Source organism: Lissotriton helveticus, chromosome 11, assembly GCF_964261635.1.
Source record: "Lissotriton helveticus chromosome 11, aLisHel1.1, whole genome shotgun sequence".
Taxonomy (NCBI): Eukaryota; Metazoa; Chordata; class Amphibia; order Caudata; family Salamandridae; genus Lissotriton; species Lissotriton helveticus.
In genome coordinates this window covers 667,165,755-667,185,157 of record NC_136072.1, presented here as the reverse complement: position 1 = coordinate 667,185,157, position 19,403 = coordinate 667,165,755, and the positions used below count along the sequence as shown (strand labels likewise).

General features: G+C 46.9%; 1 protein-coding gene across 3 annotated transcripts in view; it reads left to right on the top strand.

Annotated features, from left to right (window-relative positions):
- The window catches only part of LOC144791749 (disintegrin and metalloproteinase domain-containing protein 28-like), a 3,662,699-nt gene that overhangs the window by 86,044 nt on the left and 3,557,252 nt on the right, over window positions 1-19,403 (top strand). For all 3 annotated transcript variants that reach the window (XM_078666520.1, XM_078666519.1, XM_078666518.1), the window contains exon 2: window positions 6,168-6,256. In XM_078666520.1, coding sequence (XP_078522646.1) covers window positions 6,168-6,256 — 89 coding nt within the window. The remainder of the gene's footprint in view (window positions 1-6,167; window positions 6,257-19,403) is intronic.

Sequence of the window (19,403 nt, the reverse complement as noted above, 5' to 3'; positions counted from 1 at the left end):
GCGAAACGCCAACCACACGCAATGTAACCAAAGCCTGCCAGCGCACAAGCCCTGCAGAATGGCCTCTGCGAGGGGCTACATGGGGCATAAGTACAAGATAGAAAAGTTTGTATAAAATTACCTACTCCCCTTCGAAACAAGGAGCCGCATGAAGACCGCAACCCCCTAACTATGGAAGGGTGGGGGCGCCCCCGCCACCCGGTAGCACCCACTGCCTGCAACCGCCACCATGCGGCAATAGGCCTTACCCCGCCATGCTGCGCCAATAGGCCTTACCCTGCCATGCAGCGAGCCCAAGGTACACGCTGTATCCCCAACACCGCACCCAGCATCATTTGAAACGGGTTTGGGACGTCCTGGGCTCGGAATGACCGCCCCTCATGCCCTATGTAAACCAGCTCCCACTCAAAATGGAGCCACTAACCGCCGGGTGAAGACCTTGGGGGCGAAAATTACCGCACACTCACCGGGCCTGAAAACTGACCTCACCCGGGCGAACCAGACGACCCCACCCTGCACGCTGCGGGGCCGTCAAACTGTTGCTGCCTAGTTTGCAAACACCCATCGTAACCGCAGGGAAAGTGCTGTATATTCAATATCTGTTTCCTGCATCGATAGCCAGGAAGGGCACCAGATACATAGTCTGATCTCACTGGCTCACCGGGATCGAACCTGTGCCCATGAGGACAACCACAGTTCGTGGAGTGGCCGCATCAGTCCACTGAGCCCTCAGAGCCAGCTAATGCATATGTGGGGCAAAAGTCGGGCCGCCGGACTCCCATAATCACAAGCTAGCTCGAGCGCCGACGGCCCGCCCCCCAGCTACTGACAAAACATTCTGCCACGTCTGTCCGTGGGACTCGCCTGTGACCGCACCGGCCGAAAGTCCTCGCCGCCCATCATTGGTCCCACCAAGTGCTGCAGGAAGTAGTTTAGCATAGAGATGATTCGCTCAGCAAGGAACGGGTGAACGAACAGAGATCGGATCTCAGAGGTGAGGAATGCCAGAGTTCCAATTTTTTCATTGGACATGATGTTGTGGAATCGTGCCAACTGTCCGAGCATCTGCAGGCTGGCCTCCTTCTCTCTGCGAACCTCATTGGACAAGTTCTCCCACTCCCCGCGGTCCTTCTCGATCTGCTGGCTAATCACAAGCTAGCTCGAGCGCCGACGGCCCGCCGCCCCAGCTACTGACATAACATTCTGCCACGTCTGCCCGTGGGACCCGCCTGTGACCGCACCGGCCGAAAGTCCCCGACGGAGGTGCAAGACACCCACATTACCCCACTGCCGACGTGCACCAGACGGGAGGCCAGGCCGGTAGCCCCGATGTAGCAGGGCACAAACTCACCACCCGAACCAACAAACCAGGACGATCCCGGTGCAGGAAAAGCGCCCGGTCAGCAAGGCTTCCTCAGGATCCTGCAAAGGGGGGGGGGGATTCGGTACACGCGGCCGACCAGCAAAGGGTAAACGCAAACCCAACATGGTGCTCGACATACCCCTTACACAACATGGTGCTCGAAAACACCAACTTGAAACAAAGTTCCTCACGCTATACCGAATGCACGATCAAGGTGCGTGCCAGAGACCGCCAAAGCCGGCCAATTCCCCCTCCCCCGTTCGCGACCCCTCCGAGTCGGAAGGACAAAAGGGGGGCCCCCACTCACACAAAAGCGGACAATCCGAAAACACCCTCCCTGAAGAGGGGCGACGCAACACCAGACAGACCACCGGAGGAAATAGCAATCCGACGCCAGATGAGGCCACCACGACGCGTCCGGTGGCAAGAGAAAAATGTGTCTCCCCACCACGAGGTCACCACGACGCGTCCGGTGCGGCAAAGAGGCAGAGAAGATGGTGAGGGGGACTTATGTACCCCTCGCCCTGCCTGCCGCACCGGACGTGACCGCACAGCTCCTCCTAGCTCCCCTTGGGACTCCGCCTGCCCGGGGAAGGAGAGGGGCTAGAGAGGGGCGGGGGGAAGCCCTCTGTGTCTAGGAGGCCACCCTCCTGATGGCCACTGCGTGGCCTCGGGCAGCCGCAAATCTCGGCTTTATCAAGCTGTTAATTGCACCCGTTCTTATCTGCCATCTACACCATCCATTCCGTTTTCTCTGCACATTTGAGTCAATCCATAGGAGCAAGGAGATCTGGCGGGGGACTGGGGGGGGGGAATGAAGGAGAGCAGCCACGACCTGGCTCACTCGGACACCGCCGTGTCCGCCATCTTGCCCACATGTTGAGGACTTCAAATGGAATTTTACTGGACTGCCCAGTAACATTTGAAGTACACCGCTATGATGTTGATGAAATAGTAATCATCAAATATAGTTGAAAGTCTTTTTATATTGGATTTTGTTTGGAAATACTTATAAAGTTAATTGTTAAGTATCCATCAAATTGACGGCCCTTTAAACTCCGAACCCATGAATTTCATGTCTCCGTTTCCCTTCATTTGAGGACTGAGATGACCGTTCAGTCATTTCAAGATATATCAATGACCAAGGGGCAGCACCAGCAGTGCATTAATATTCTGCTAGATTTGAGTTCAACGGGTTTAATTAGAAGACATTTTATTTTAACTACTTGAATGTGCACTGTGAGATTTCATGTCCTCTGCATTACCTCCATAGTGCAGTGGATGTGAATGTCTAGTCCTTTGCATAAACTGAGAAAATCCTTCAGGTGCCTGCACCAGAAAGATAAACTTTAAAAACATTACAATCTTGAGCTGTGAATGTGACAAGTAGCACACTGAAGTCACAATGACTACAAGTGAAAGCAGTCGGCGGTGCCTGCTTTTACTTTGATTGATGCTCTGGGGCATATCTCTGCCTCCCCCTCCCCCAGTATCTATCAAGAAGGGGAGGCACTATTGAAAGCCAGGGAGGAGGGGAGCCTCCCCCCCATGAATGGGCATATGCCCTTGAAAGCAAATGAGATTCAACCTTTCCATACACCTGGAAGGCTTGTTACGGGGGTAGAAAGTCCACTAGATCAAGGGAATGTAAATTAAATGCCCTGGCATTGGGCTGATCTCCCACCCCCTCTTTGCCCTAACAGTCTCTCCACAATCCCTCGGGAGACAGAAGGGGGTTTTATCCTTTCTATCTGCTTTGCTTGGCAGGGGTACAACCTTACTAGACACCAGTGAATGTATTTTTGAAAAAAATGGTCCTTACTAGACACCAGTGAATGTATTTTTGAAAAAAATGGTTTGAGGTGGTTCATCCTTGCATTGGGATGTATGACGTTATAACGCATACTTTTACCACGCCTACCATTACCACGCATTTTTTACAACGCAGGATCCATTACAACGCATACCATTACAACGCATGTATTTACAACGCAGGTACCTTTACAACGCATACCATTACAACGTAAGTATTGGTAAGTATATAATATTTTTTTAAATGTAATTTAATTAAAATTAATGTTATGTAATTTAATTTAATTTAATTTAATCTAATTTAAATTTAATTATATTTAATTTTTACCCTGTACCCCTTTACCCAAAAACCCAAAACTGACCCTAAACCCTAAAAATACCCCTTTACCCAAAAAACCCAAAACTGACCCTGAACCCTAAAAATATCTCTGTACCCCAAAAACCCAAAACTAACCCTGAACCCTAAAAATACCCCTTTACCCAAAAAACTGAAAACTGACCCTGAACCCTAAAAATACCCCTTTACCCAAAAACTGAAAACTGACCCTGAACCCTAAAAATACCCCTTTACCCAAAAACTGAAAACTGACCCTAAACCCTAAAAATACCCCTTTACCCAAAAACTGAAAACTGACCCTGAACCCTTAAAATACCCCTTTACCCAAAAACCCAAAACTGACCCTGAACCCTAAAGATACCCCTTTACCCAAAAAACCAAAACTGACCCTGAACCCTAGAAATACCCCTTTACCCAAAAACTGAAAACTGACCCTGAACCCTAAAAATACCCCTTTACCCAAAAACTGAAAACTGACCCTGAACCCTAAAAATACCCCTTTACCCAAAAACTGAAAACTGACCCTAAACCCTAAAAATACCCCTTTACCCAAAAACTGAAAACTGACCCTGAACCCTAAAAATACCCCTTTACCCAAAAACTGAAAACTGACCCTGAACCCTAAAAATACCCTTTTACCCAAAAACTGAAAACTGACCCTAAACCCTAAAAATACCCCTTTACCCAAAAACCCAAAACTGACCCTGAACCCTAAAAATACCCCTTTACCCAAAAACCCAAAACTGACCCTGAACCCTAAAAATACCCCTTTACCCAAAAACCCAAAACTGACCCTGAACCCTAAAAATACCCCTTTACCCAAAAACCCAAACTTATAATATTTTTAATAAAATGATATACTTACCAATACGTACGTTGTAATGGTATGCGTTGTAAAGGTACCTGCGTTGTAAATACATGTGTTGTAATGGTATGCGTTGTAATGGATCCTGCGTTGTAAAAGTTGCGTGGTAATGGTAGGTCGTTGTAAAAGTTGCGTTGTAAAGGTTGTATACCTTGCATTGGGTCATGGTCCCATCCCTTAAATGCCCCAGCGGTCTTTATTCGCCCCCCTCCACCTCCAGAATGTAGAAGGTCCATTAGGCACTTAGGGTTATGTAAAAAGAAAAATGGAGTGGGGGCACCTGCCCTGGTATCGGCCCTGACCCACCCCAAAAGCCCAAACAGGATTTCTTCCATCCTAAGGGGAGCCAGGGAGGAGGAGGGGGTTAACCACACTTGTCTGGACTCTCTTCATTGTCCATTTTTTCAGAAATGTGTGAGTTTGGTACATTTCCCTGGTTGCCGGCTGACCCTCGGCCCAAATACCGCAGCTACACATATTGTGAGACTGGGACAGTTTCCAAAAACAAATTCTTGATCTTTCCTTGTATTTTGAAGCATTTCCTGTTGTGGGTGATAGTTCCAACTCTACAAGCGGGTTACCTTTTTTATTTGGAGTACTGTGGGAACACAGTATTGTAGAACATTTGTTATTATCAATTGAATTTCTCTCAATTTGTGGCTTTCAAACCTAAGCCAGTGTACAACAAAGAACACATTTTCCAAAATGCCATCTGAATCCAATGATAGAATGGGTAGACCTAAATCTAGAGTTGTAGTAATAATCACTATTCGAAATTCAATATCATGGGCACATTTAAAAATGCATAGGTATACTTTGAACCCATATTTCATTTGTTACAACTTACCACATGAATTGCTATATTGCCGGCACACAATGAAAAATCATAGGCTGCAGCTCAGTTGTGGCTCATAATGAAAAATCATGTCTCAGTTCAGTTGTGGCTATGGGTAGCTCATATTTTTTGCAATCAGCAAACACTATATATCTCACCAGAAGGGTCTGCTGGACATAATGGTACCTTATTTTTGTAAATCAACCAGGAGTGTAAAAAAGATCAGAAAGCACTTGGAACACATAACCTTTGGGAGGGATAAACTACTAGCACGTGTTTCCTATCCTGTGTGGTGCTGGCTAATGGGACTGAGGCGCACGAGGATAGGTTCTGTTGTACGTCTAGAAGTGATACGTTGTTTCCCTGTGTGGAGATGTTTTTTACCTTTTTCTGTGTTTGTTGATGATCTTACTAAAAGCCAGCAAAACATTTAACTCGGATTTCTATGCCACGTCCACTTTAAATAGAACACAAGCAACTCCAGACTAGTTTGACGTTGAGTTTTGTCAGTGAGATGCAGCTTTGTCCCTGTAACACAACAAGCTCAACTTTAATTACACAAAAGGTGGTGGAAGGAATTCTTAATTTAATCTCTGCTGTTGATAGTTTCTCCAGGCTGTATTCCATGACATCGTTTTTACACACCTATGCCTTTATAGACAGGCACCAAATATATGGAGTATAGAGGCTGAAGGGGTTCTGGAATTGCTTGTGTTCCTGTGAAGAAAAGGGGCCTCACAGGATGGGTGAGGCTGTCCCCTTTGGGAAGGGGCCAACTCATTTGCATTCAATTGCTTGCTTTCTGTTTTGGCTCAGGCAATGGTCTTGGATGTGAGCCAGGGTGATTACCAGTAGCTGCGATTAATTTAAGCATTCCATATTTATCACTTTTTGTTTGAATCAGTGTCTCAGCCTAGACCGAAGTCTTCAGTGATATGTTGTCTTTTTTTTACAGTGTTTGCTCTGGAAACACTTGCTGGAGTGAAGGATTATGAATTGGTCTTTCCTGAGAAACTTTACGCAAGGCACAGGGGTGACTCAAAGGTAAATAGAAAAAGTATGTTTTAGATTTTTTTTAGAACAAAATTTCCTCAAGTACCTCTTACTTGCCTGTTGGGCCATTTGTTGCATATTGTTAACAGGTTGGTATCAATTCGAATAACACTCTTATATAAGTGAGTGTTGAAAAACCACAATTAATCTTACTTTTTTTATAATGATGGGTCTGTCTCCAATTCTGCAAACAGGTTTCATTAGACTTTAGGTTAAAAAAGAACCCAGATGAATGACCTCTGATGTCCCTTCATTGAAAACAGTGTGGACTTGACCAGTGGACAAACAAAAACAAGCACTGGCCTTGCCAATAGGTCTCGCATTAGGAAAGTTTAACCTATTGGTATTGTAAATGACAAATTTTGTATTTATGTGTTGGTTTTGAAAATAGCAAAATTAATAGCTTTGTCATTTACAATGCCAATAGTTTTAACTTTTGCAAATGTGACACCTATAGCATTTGTTATGCAATATGTGTCGTATTTACGTTACTTACATAGTTTTGCAATCAGTCATCCCCTCTGGTAACCTAATTCTCCGACCAGCACATGCCTGCTTACAGTTCAACAGGATTTTGCAATATGCGCATTCAGACGTTTTTTTTATTCCATTCCCTCACTGCCTGGACGAGGCCAGAAGTGCTGGGGCTGAGGGCGGACGGGGTCAACACTGGAGGATTTAAACAAAATACGGGGCGACGGGGTGCTCAGCTAAAGGCCAGACATCTCGTCTTATTCAGCAGAAATGTGGAAATGTAAGTGTGCGGGTGCTGGAGGTTTTTTTTCTCCCTGGCTCAGCTGCTGGCTCACGGCCGGAAGTGCTGAGGTCGGAGGCAGAAAATGTTTTCGAATTGCAAGGAATTACTCGGAGGGTGTAATACCGACTGGCAGACTGAAGCCACGTGACCTTATCACGAGTAGAGCTGAAAACAGAAAAAAGCCTGCATTCAATCTGGGGGGTTAAAAGATAAAAAAGGAAATAAACCGTGAAAGATTGCCTAATCCTATGTGCAAGTTATGCACAAATTTGTGTCAAAATTCCTGCTGGTACAAGCTCACGAATGTTTGGGTATCTGCAATGCATGCTCGCTATTGGGCATATTAAATCAGATTTCGGCCTGCCTGCGAGGCTCAAAGTGTTAGAAGGCAGGTCACACGAAGTGCTGAGGTCGGAGGCAGAAAATGTTTTCGAATTGCAAGGAATTACTCAGAGGGTGTAATACCGACTGGCAGACTGAAGCGACGTGACCTTATCACGAGTAGAGCGGAAAACAGAAACAAGGAGTGTGGCAAATGGCCGGAGGGAAGCCGGATGGGGGCAGGAGAGCTGAGATAGCGTGTTAGGGGAGGAGAAGCCGCAGAGCGCACGCTGGGCGAAGCCCTCTGATGTGCTGTGCGGCCGTGAATGCGCGTGCTTGTTTGCTCACGTGATTCACGTGAACTTAATGAAAACCGCACGAACGAAACCCTTGGTTTCACGAGTTTTTTGAGCACTTGAATTCTCGCTCCCTCAATGCGCTTGCGCGCATTGATAGGTCGCGAGACCTAAAAATATATATATTGACTTTGTGAAGCGAAATTGCCAATATTTAAAAAAAACAAATACATCTTAATACTCCAAATACAATTAACAGTTATTTCTGAATGGTATTATAATACTAACCAAGTTGAAAAGTGATAAGATCTGCGGTCTGCGGATCTCTGTGCAGGTCAGTTATTCTTAGAATTGTATGTGTATGGCAGATTGGTGTTTCCGAGGCTATTGCTCCGATGTGATACAAGTGGTGCGGTGTTTCTGGATCAGAATTTTAAAAAGTATGGTAACACGGATCCTTTGTTACTAGGTACGGATCTGTCCATACTAATCTGACTGGTGAAGAGATTCAGGGTCTTTAGAATGTTGCTAGCGTAAGGGTAAACTAAAGCAATAACAACGGCATTACACATGTCTTTTCAAAAATACTGTTTTTTGTTTTCAAGATGCATTTATTCTTCTCTTGGGCTCCTTTTTAATAGTCATAAGGATTGAGGGCAAGATATACGACCTGCCAAATAGTGCCTCGCAAATTGCGTCTCATTTGCGACTCGCAATTTGCGAAACACTATTTGGCATGTACAACAGTGTGTTTAACACTGTTTGCGATTGCCAACGGGGTCGCAAATTGTGAAGCTCTAGAATATTAATGATCCTCTCGCCTGTTGCGAGCCCATTTGGAATGACAGAACCTCCCAGGGATGGTGGCCTGCTGGGCTCAGCAGACCATCATGTCTGGGACTGCTTTGAAATAAAGTAGCTATTGAAAAAAAAATTGCAGCCCGTTTTCTTTTTTTTTTAAATTATTATTATTTTATTTTTTCTTCCAACCAGCAGTTATTTAGCATATAATACATTACATTTGATAAGCATGTTGTTGCACATGACACTTAGTGGTAAATTACATATCATTTAACATTTTCTCCATTACATACACATCCGATAGTGACCGAGACTCAGACGATTACTAATCTCGTCTTATATTGCCGTTGTACGCTTCACATTACATCTTACCCCTGTGTGTGTCATTCAGACGGGTGGTGTGTTAGTGACTGTGTTAATGTTAATCAGCCCGTGGCTCTGGTACCGTAGATTCCTGTAAGTATTGAACAAGTGGTTCCCAGAAATGTCTGAGCCGTGAGGCTTGTCGGATTCCTTCTGCGTAAGTTTCTAGTGTTTCTTTGCAGTAAGTCATGTCTTTAATCCAATCTTTGAGCCTAGGTGGCCTTTTGCTTCCCCATCTTATTGCAATGCGTCTTTTTGCAAGTGCTAGTGCTACTGCTAGGAATTTCCTGCGTCCGGCATATTTGAGCTTTTTGACCCCTAAAATGCATACTAAGGGGGTATTAGGGATCTGTTCCGATAGCATATCTGTTAGTGTGGCCGTGACTTCGCTCCAGTATGTCTGTAGTTGTGGACATGCCCATGATACATGTAAGAAATCTGCTTTTGGTGCGTTGCACCTCTGACTCTCTGAGGCCCAGTTTGTGTAGTTTAGCCGGTGTGTAGTATATTTGGTGAATGACCTTGAAGTGTATAATACGTAAGTTGCAGTTTGACGTGAGGAGCGTGAGTTGTGTGCAGCTGTATTGCCAATCTTGCTCTTCGATTGGCTCACCCAGCGTTCTTTCCCATCTGCCTAGAGCCGCTGTGTGTTTCTCCGCCTGTTCGTCTTGCGCCGCGTCGTATAGTCGTGTTACCAGGTTTTTCCGGGCGGAAGCTGTCAGCAGTATTTGTAATGTATTCAATTGCTCGGGTTAGGCCAGGAAGGTGGCGTATAATAACCTGATTGCCGTGCGTGGTCTTAAATACACAAATGTCTTCAGAGGGGTTTGGTGTGCGCACAGGGAGGGATCAGTGCAGGTGATGAATGTATTATCAGGAAATATTTGCCCCATAGTGGTTAGCCCCATTTCCATAAGCAACATGTGCATGTTCTTTTCTTGAGTTACTGTGAGGTTAGGATGTCTCGCCGTGGGCAGTGCTCGTGCATATACCGGTGATTTATGAGCTCTATGTGCTAAAGTGTGCCATGCCCTAGAGGTACATTTGGCTGTGTGTATCTTATCCCTTGACGTATACCGTACTGGGTCAGCAAGTAATGATAGCAGTGGCATAGGAGAGATGCTATCTGTTTCCACTGCGATGTGTGGTATGTATGCATGCGGTTGTGTCCAGTAGTGCGCATGTTGTGCTTGTGCGCACAGAAAGTAGAGATGTAAGTCTGGTACCCCAAAGCCCCCCAAGTGGTACGGTTGTGTAAGTACTTTCCAACTGGTCCTAGCCTGTCTACCAGCCCACATCAGTCTCTGCAGGAGAGAGCGTATTTTATCGAAGAAGGCCTTGTTTAGCCATATCGGTATATTCCAGAACAGGTACAAGAATCTAGGTAATATTATAATTTTCTGTATAGCTATTCTGTCTGCCATGGAGAAGGGCAGTTTTATCCATCTGTCTATCTGTTCCTCTAGCCTCGTCATTGCCTTACCTTAATTCTCCCTGATGACTAGCTCCGGATCATGGTGAATCCAAATCCCTAGATATTTAACTGGGTCCGTCCGCCACTTCAGAGGGTACTCCAGAGCAGGCTCCAACGTGCCCGTGGTGAGTGGTATCACAACAGATTTATCCCAATTTATTCGTAGGCCAGCATACTGTTCATACCCAACGTATTCTCTAATAAGCGTGTTTAGGTTCCTTGTTGGATATGTGGTGTAGAGGACCATGTCATCAGCGTGTAATGCTATCCCGATTGGCCGGAGGCCAAATTGTAGGGACGTGTCGGAGTGCTGCTGGCGAATTTTACAGGCCAGCGGCTCCAGGATTATGTCGAAAAGCATTGGTGACAGTGGACAGCCCTGTCTAGTACCCCTCGTGACCTCTATAGAGTTGGATGTGTACCCATTTATCCTAACCCGTGCCTTAGGTGCTGCATATAGCAAGGAGATCCACTTCAGGAAGGGTTCAGGGAATCCCCTCTTGCGAAGGGTGACAAACATAAATTCACACTCCACCAAATCAAATTCCTTGGCGGCATCTAGAAGAGCCGCGGCGGCGGCACATCCGGGTCTAACTGGTGGAATAGTGAAAAGATGTTTTTTATATTGTGGGTGGTAGACCGTGTCGGCATGAAACCTGCCTGATCCGGCAGTATCAGACTGCAAAGTAGCGGTTGTATTCAATTTGCAATTATTTTAGCTAAGATCTTAGCACCTATGTTTATCAGGGATAGGGGCCTAAATGATTCGCACTCAGTGGGGTCTTTACCTGGTTTAGGGAGGGCTCTCAGAAGTGCCTCGCTTAGTGTGGTCGGCAGTGCACCTTCCTCATAAGCTTCTTCAAGCATTTCTGCGAGATGTTGGATCAATATATCTCGGAATTCTTTGTAGAACTCTCCCGGGAGTCCATCAAGTCCTGGAACTTTGTTGTTGGGAAGGGAGTTAATGGCGTCTATTATCTCGTCTTTAGAGACAGGGAGACAGAGGTACTTTCGATGGGTGTCTGACAGCCACGCCAGCGCTACATCACCTAGATAGTCTCTTGTGTCTTATGTGGAGGACTTTGCCTGGGCAGTGTATAGATGAGTGTAGTATTTAGTGAAGCATTCTAGTATAGCTGGAGTGTCATATACCGTTGTACACTTTTGCTCTTGGATCTGCGTAATATATGCCATTGTATGATTGGGCCTGAGTTTATATGACAACGCTCTGCGTGGTCTGCCCCCTTCTCCGTAGTTTCTGGCTGTGTATTTGCGCGACATATATTTTACCTTATCATCTGCGAATTCGTTATACTTGTCAATTTGTATTCTAATTTCGGCCAGCAGTGTGTCATTTTGGCTTTCAGCGAATTCGAGCTCCAGCCTGCGAATGTCAGCCTCTATCCTTTCCAACTGTCCCTGTATATCTTTTAGTATGCCTGCGTGTTTGTTTATGCAGTGCCCCCGTATGGTGACCTTAAAAGCCTCCCAGAGGGTCCTTGTGCTCTGGACCGACCCGAAATTGTGTTCAAAGAAGTTTTATATTGCCTGACGGAGCTCCTCACGAAACACCTGATCCTGCAGCGCCGTCTGTCTTAGTCTCCATGTGAACTCTCTGGGGGTATGCGTTGGGATTTTTTATTTAATTCAAACTGGGGCATGGTCAGATAGTGTTTTAGGCAGGTGTGCTACGTCAGTAGTCCACGTGCAAGTATTTTGTGATATCAGCCAATAGTCAAGTCTGGACCAAGTGAGGTGTGTTGATGAGAAGCACGTGCCTTCCCTCCTTTCCGGATGTCTTTGTCTCCATATGTCTACTATGTCCCAATCTGTCATCCCCTCCCTAATAACTTTGGCTGAGTGTTTACCATATCTGTCAGTTCCAGTTGACCTGTCCAATGTGGGGTCTAGGCACGTGTTAAAGTCCCCGCCCCAGAGGATAGCGCCAGGTTGAAGGTTGCTTAATTGCGCCCAAATTTGGGCAATAGAAAGAAGGGTTGCCGGTCTTTGGGCCGTACACGTTGACAATAGTCAACGTCGTGCCCCCGAAACATCCCTGTAATATCGCATAACATCCCTGATCATACCGTATAGATTTTATAAGCGTAAATGGTACGATGCGTTTTACCCATATCAGGACTCCCCTAGCGTAGGAGGAGTAGGACGATGCCAACCTGAAAGAGGCCCACTTTGCCCCGGCAGTTTCTCTCTAGTGTCAGTAAGGTGCGTCTCCTGCAAGCATGCCACATCTATCTTGTGCCTATCCAAGTACGCCAATACCTTGCGTACTTTCTGGGGGTTGTGCAGCCCCCTGATGTTCCAGGATATCAGAGCCAGCGGTCTTCTCTGTTTTAAGCCGTCATACATCTGTCGATTCTCCATCATCTATCCAATGCACATACCTATGTTGTTTGAAAGTGTCTGCTTTAAGTCTAGTCTCAAGTTCACCACTGGTCAGAATATTTTGCTTATCCCCCATGCCCACCCCCACCCAGTCCACTTTCCCGGTACTAGTGGAGACATACCCATAGTAATATACATCATTATCCCAAAAAAAGAGATGGAAGAGAAATACAAAAACAAGTGTGGTGCGCACGTAGGGGTCAAAGCTGCCCTCCCGTTGCTTGCAGCGTAAGCCGCATGGGACAACGCCCTTCCATATATGGTACAACTACGTTAGCTAATAACAATATTGTTCTAGAATATAGGTGCGTCTCTCAGCCAGAAGCTGGCTCGGGCTCAACATGTAAGGGTGCTCTTTAACTATTGTTCCACATTGAATACAAGCTGTACAAAGTAACAGACAACATATCTGGATCAGCAAATCGTAGATCTTCTAGTGTTCAAGTTTCGGCAGTCCAGCGCCTCCCAAGGGGATGCATTCTCCGCACATGGGTATAGGCCATAGCAGTGTCCGACATGTGTCCATGAGGTATAGTTCATTCAACATCGGACGTGGTGGATTGCTCTCCCGTGTGTGCTTCTTGGTGATCTCCTCCGAATGCCTGTGTGGCCTTTTTGTTGTAAGAACTTCATTGTTTCCGATGGGTCAGTAAAGATATGTGTCTTGCTGTCAACTGTGATTTTAAGCCTGGCCGGGTATAGCATGGCGTATGGAATATTCAGTTCCCTCAGTTTCTGTTTTGCTGTAGTGAAGGTCTTCCGCACTTCTTGTTCTGAAGACGTGAAGTCTGGATATAGGAAAATGTCCATGCCTTCATGGAATAGTTTACCTAATTCTCTTACTTTCTTTAGCGCCTCGTCCCAATCCCTGTAGTTCAGTATTTTGGCAATAATCGGTCTCGGTCTAGACCCAGTAGGTGGTTTGGGCGCTAACGATCTATGAACCCGCTCGACAATAAAAACGTCTGAGAAGGTGTCCCGCCCCAGTATGGAGATTAACAGTTTTTCCACATATTGTTCCATTGGACCGTGTTTGTCGTCTCCGAAATTCCCATCAGGCGGATGTTGCTTCTACCACGCCTCTAAATCCTCTGTCTTTGCCATCATTGCTGTCATTGCTGCTAGTTGTTTCTCCATCTTTGTTTGTTTCGCGTCCAGCTGCACTTGGCCATCTTCTGCGTCTGAGATTTTTCGCTCCGCCATGTCTATTCTTTCTGTGTGCTTATCAAGTCTTTCGGAAATTCTGTCCACTCTGTACGTCAAGGAGTCAATTTTCCCGTCGATATTGGACAGGGCGGCTTGGATTGTAGTAAACATGGATTGTATGTAATCATTTGTTACTCTCCCGGTTGCTCCTGCCCTGGGCTGTGACGTGGGTTGTTCGTCCGTGTTTTGCTCCTGTTGCTTCTTAGTCTGATCAAAGTTGAGCTTGGGTTGGGGTCGGTCCGGCTTCCCCATGATGCAATGGTGAGTTTACTGCCTCTCATGTTTGGCCAGTGCAGCGACCCACGGGAGTGGGTTTCGCGTGTTAGTTCACCCCAGCAGGGTCAAGCCTCCAATGGATATACTCCTCACTACCGTCTATAAGTTTACCGCTGCGGCTCTCTGGTGTGGATTAAGATTGTTTCTAGGCCTCTGTTGCAGTTTGCCTGTCTTGCAGTCAGTCTGGGAAAAGTCTCCAAGGAGTGTGCCGCGTCACATACACCAATCAGGGGCCCCGCAACCCCCATCAAGGCATCAGCCCAGGGTCCCCCCGCAGTATATGAGTGCAAATTGAGCCCGCAGTGCAATCCCCCACTGCGTGGTCAAGCCCGAGGTGCGTAAACGCTGGGGGGGTGGCACCCCAGTCTATTCTTGGCGTCAATATGAGTGGAGAGGTTGCACTCAGTGGCCCATGCCTGCTGCCCCCAGATCAATTGAGGGAGCGTATGTCTGCGCCAGCAATTGGCCTCGCCCTCGCCACCAGAAGGGAAATGCAGGACCACAGGTCTCGATGCAGTGAAGGCTCCACACCGTGTCAATGCGCCCACAGGGTAGGCCCGTATGCTCGAAATGGCCCAAAGGTATTGCGCAGCTCACCGCATGCTCTCAGCAGGTCCCAGCTCCCCGTCCCCACCAGCGCTCACACGGGACACGCAGAGTTCTGCTAGTGTGCCCCTGCTCTTGTACCTGATTTCCAGGGCTGCAGATCCGCTTCGGCGCAGGGCAGTTGGGCCCAGCCGCGGGCCCGGTCCACACAGCGAGAGCCGCTATCGGGCCGTCTGTATTGTGTCGTGGGTGCTCACCGCAATCTGCTGCACCCAATCCACAAGCGGGGGACGGCGTGTATCGATGATGGTAGTTTTGGTCTCCTTTCAGGTCTTGGGATCGCCGATGCGCTGCCGCGACGGGGTCCCACAGCCCTCCCGGCCGCGTTGCGTGCCTCTCGTCTCGGCCCTTCTCTATACTGTGGCTCGCGGGTCCACTTTCACTTTTGCCGTCCAGGCCCCAGATTTCCGCTTGATGTTCCAGAGCTGAGTGGTCAATGCAGGGTCATATAGTGGTATCACACCTAGTCCGCTGCCGCCGCTTCAGATGCTCTCCACATTTCAGGCAGTTTAAGCTGTATTTGAGGGTGGTTCTTAAGGATTAATCGGGCGTTTTGCGAGGAGCGCGCTTAGCAAGCGGCCATCTTGCTCGTCGGCTAGCTCCGCCCCCAGCCTGTTTTCTTTAAAGAAAAATGGGATGCATTTAAAGAACAAAAGAAACGTTTTGTTTAATCTTTTAAGAGCAGGCAGTGGTCCCTGGGACCACTGCCTGCCCTTAAAAAATAATATTGCATGCATTTGCAAAAAACAGTGTTTTGGAATTGGCATGTGTAATGCTGTTGTTATTGCTTTAGTTTACCCTTATGGTAGCGACATTCTACAGTCCCTGAATCTCTTCACCAGTCATTTTAGTATGTGCAGATCCGTACCTAGCAACAAAGGTTCCGTGATACCATACATTTTAAAATTCTGATCCAGAAACACCAGACCACTTGTATCGTGTGGGACCCCTTCCCATTTGCAAATGCATTACCACCTTCTTGAAGTAGGTGGTAACTTGTGAGTGTTTACCGACCACAATTGCGCTCACAAAACTTTGGTACATCGCCTTGCGGTCGCTATTCGGAAGGGGACGCCCCTTCCTAATAGCGAGTCGCAAAACAGTATTTTGCGAGTTACAATTTATTTGCGGTCACAAAATACTGTTTGTACATGGGCCCGTGCTTTCTAGCGTGCGCAAACGGGGCCCGTTAGCGCTGTGACCTGTTTGCACTTGCTAAAAAGCGTCGTACATCTGGCCCTTAATTTCCACACCGAATGCTGTATCCTTAAGCACTTGGTGAAGATCTGCAAAGATGAAAAAGTTAGGAGAGTAATGAAAAAAGTTGTATTTTTTCATGTTGGGTCGCATTGCTGAATGAATTTATTCCAAACTTGACATGAAAGTGGAAGTTTTCTCAGAAGGCATGCTTTTTCTGTTTTGTGGTAAATCATTCGGTAAATATAGCAAACTTGCAAGTTCGAATTGGTTGGCCAGTTTCAAAATTGTGAAAAAAAATGTCTGCCTTAAAACAACAGGTCAAGTTTTGTAAACACGATTGACATGCTACGTGAATCATGACTTGCAAATAAAAATGGCAAATATATACAAAATGTTACCCAAACCAAAAACGTTTTGCCTTTTGAGTGAACTATTATTCTCATACCAAGTTTGGTGTAAATCTGTTCAGCCCTTGGATCCGTAGATGTGAGCAAAATTTACTATGTGAGCTAAAATGGAAAAACATATATTTTTTCACTGTCTCCTTAAGTGTTTTTTACTCTTGGACGGAACTTCATGAAGTATATTGCCATGTTTCTTGTAAATCGGTACAAGTGATGAAAAATTATAGGCAAATCAAAAATGCCTTTCCAAGGGAAATTCCATCTGAAGCATAACTACACAGTGGCGACTGCTCACACCAGTGTGACAATTGTATGGTTGTGACTTTGATGAGGATTCCCATGAATGAGAATGTAAAGTTATCTAGTTGTTGTAATGGAAAGGTTAAATTCTTTTAAGTGTAGGAAAGTGCCAATTTTTGTTAAGGTCACCACCACTTTTTGCTTACTAGTACTAATGTTATTGATTGGTAGTGAAACACACAAGATGATGGATGGAATGTTGCACAATGGCAAAACATTCACCCCCAGTCACAGATCTGGGTTTAACCCATCGTTATTTTGCTCACCAAGCCACCCCAGTTCAGACATGGCCATATGCAAATCAGTCTTGGCCCTGTGCCTCATGGGAACAGTCTAGCCGGAACTGCCAAGCCACGTCTTCCCTGTACCGGAATCAAGCGTCCTAGGACCGGTTTCTGGCTATCAGCCGTCTCCAGCCAGGATAGCTTGACTCCAGTGGCGTAGTGAGCACGGGACCCACGTCTGGGCATACCCTTCCCACATAGGGTGAACAGCAAAACACACAAGATGATGGACGGAATGTTGCACAATGGCAAAACATTCACCTCCAGTCACAGATCTGGGTTTAATCCATCATTATTTTGCTCACCAAGCCACCCCAGTTCAGACATGGCCATATGCAAATCAGTCTTGGCCCTGTGCCTCATGGGAACAGTCTAGCCGGAACTGCCAAGCCACGTCTTCCCTGTACCGGAATCAAGCGTCCTAGGACCGGTTTCTGGCTATCAGCCGTCTCCAGCCAGGATAGCTTGACTCCAGAGGCGAACTGAGCACGGGACCCACGTCTGGGCATACCCTTCCCACATAGGGTGAACAGAAAAACACACAAGATGATGGACGGAATGTTGCACAATGGCAAAACATTCACCCCCAGTCACAGATCTGGGTTTAATCCATCGTTATTTTTCTCACCAAGCCACCCCAGTTCAGACATGGCCATATGCAAATCAGTCTTGGCCCTGTGCCTCATGGGAACAGTCCAGCCGGAACTGCCAAGCCACATCTTCCCTGGACTGGAATGAAGCATCCTAGGACCGGTTTCTGGCTATCAGCCGTCTTGAGCCAGGATAGCTTGACTCCACTGGCTTAGTGAGCACGGGACCCACGTCTGGGCATACCCTTCCCACATAGGGTGAACAGAAAAACACACAAGATGATGGACGGAATGTTGCACAATGGCAAAACATTCACCCCCAGTCACAGATCTGGGTTTAATCCATCGTTATTTTGCTCACCAAACCACCCCAGTTCAGACATGGCCATATGCAAATCAGTCTAGGCCCTGTGCCTCATGGGAACAGTCCAGCCGGAACTGCCAAGCCATGTCTTCCCTGGACCGGAATCAAGCATCCTAGGACCGGTTTCTGGCTATCAGCCGTCTTGAGCCAGGATAGCTTGACTCCACTGGCTTAGTGAGCACGGGACCCACTTCTGGGCATACCTTTCCCACGTAGGGTGAACAGCAAAACACACAAGATGATGGACGGAATGTTGCACAATGGCAAAACATTCACCCCCAGTCACAGATCTGGGTTTAATCCATCATTGTTTTGCTCACCAAGCCACCCCAGTTCAGACATGGCCATATGCAAATCAGTCTAGGCCCTGTGCCTCATGGGAACAGTCCAGCCGGAACTGCCAAGCCACGTCTTCCCTGGACCGGAATCAAGCATCTTAGGACCAGTTTCTGGCTATCAGCCGTCTTGAGCCAGGATAGCTTGACTCCACTGGCTTAGTGAGCACGGGACCCACGTCTGGGCATACCCTTCCCACATAGGGTGAACAGAAAAACACACAAGATGATGGACGGAATGTTGCACAATGGCAAAACATTCACCCCCACTCACAGATCTGGGTTTAATCCATCGTTATTTTGCTCACCAAGCCACCCCAGTTGAGACATGTCTGAACTGGGGTGAATGTTTTGCCATTGTGCAACATTCCGTCCATCATCTTGTGTGTTTTGCTGTTCACCCTATGTGGGAAGGGTATGCCCAGACGTGGCTCCCGTGCTCACTAAGCCACTGAAGTCAAGCTATCCTGGCTGAAGACGGCTGATAGCCAGAAACCGGTCCTAGGATGCTTGATTCCGGTCCAGGGAAGACATGACTTGGCAGTTCGGGCTGGACTGTTCCCATGAGGCAGAGGTCCAAGACTGATTTGCATGTGGCCTTGTCTGAACTGGGGTGACTTTGTGAGCAAAATAACAATGGATTAAACCCAGATCTGTGACTGGGGGTGAATGTTTTGCCATTGTGCAACATTCCGTCCATCATCTTGTGTGTATTGATTGGTAGTGCACTGGGTCCCTGTTAACTAGGCCCTAGTGCCAGTTTTCTTTCCCTAAAAACAAGAAAAGTCCTTAATTTGTAACCCAATCGATAAGGACTTTAGCACCCTGGTTAGTCCGTGGTAAATAGTACCCCTGGTACCCTGGGCATGGGTACTAAAGAGGGTCCCTTAGGGCGGCAGCATGTATTATGCCACCCAAAAGGACCCTCTCGCAAATTGCATGCAGACTGCCATTGCAGGATGCCTGAAATGGTGCAAGCCATTCCAAAAACACAACATTGCCCACTCTCTTTGTGCAATGCCCAAGTACACTGCATATACTATATATAAGTCACCCCTACAGCAGGCCTTGAAGCCATAAGACAGGATGCATTATATTACATCTGAGAGCACATCTGCTTGAGTAGATATGCCCCTGTGATGTCTAGCTCTATTGCTA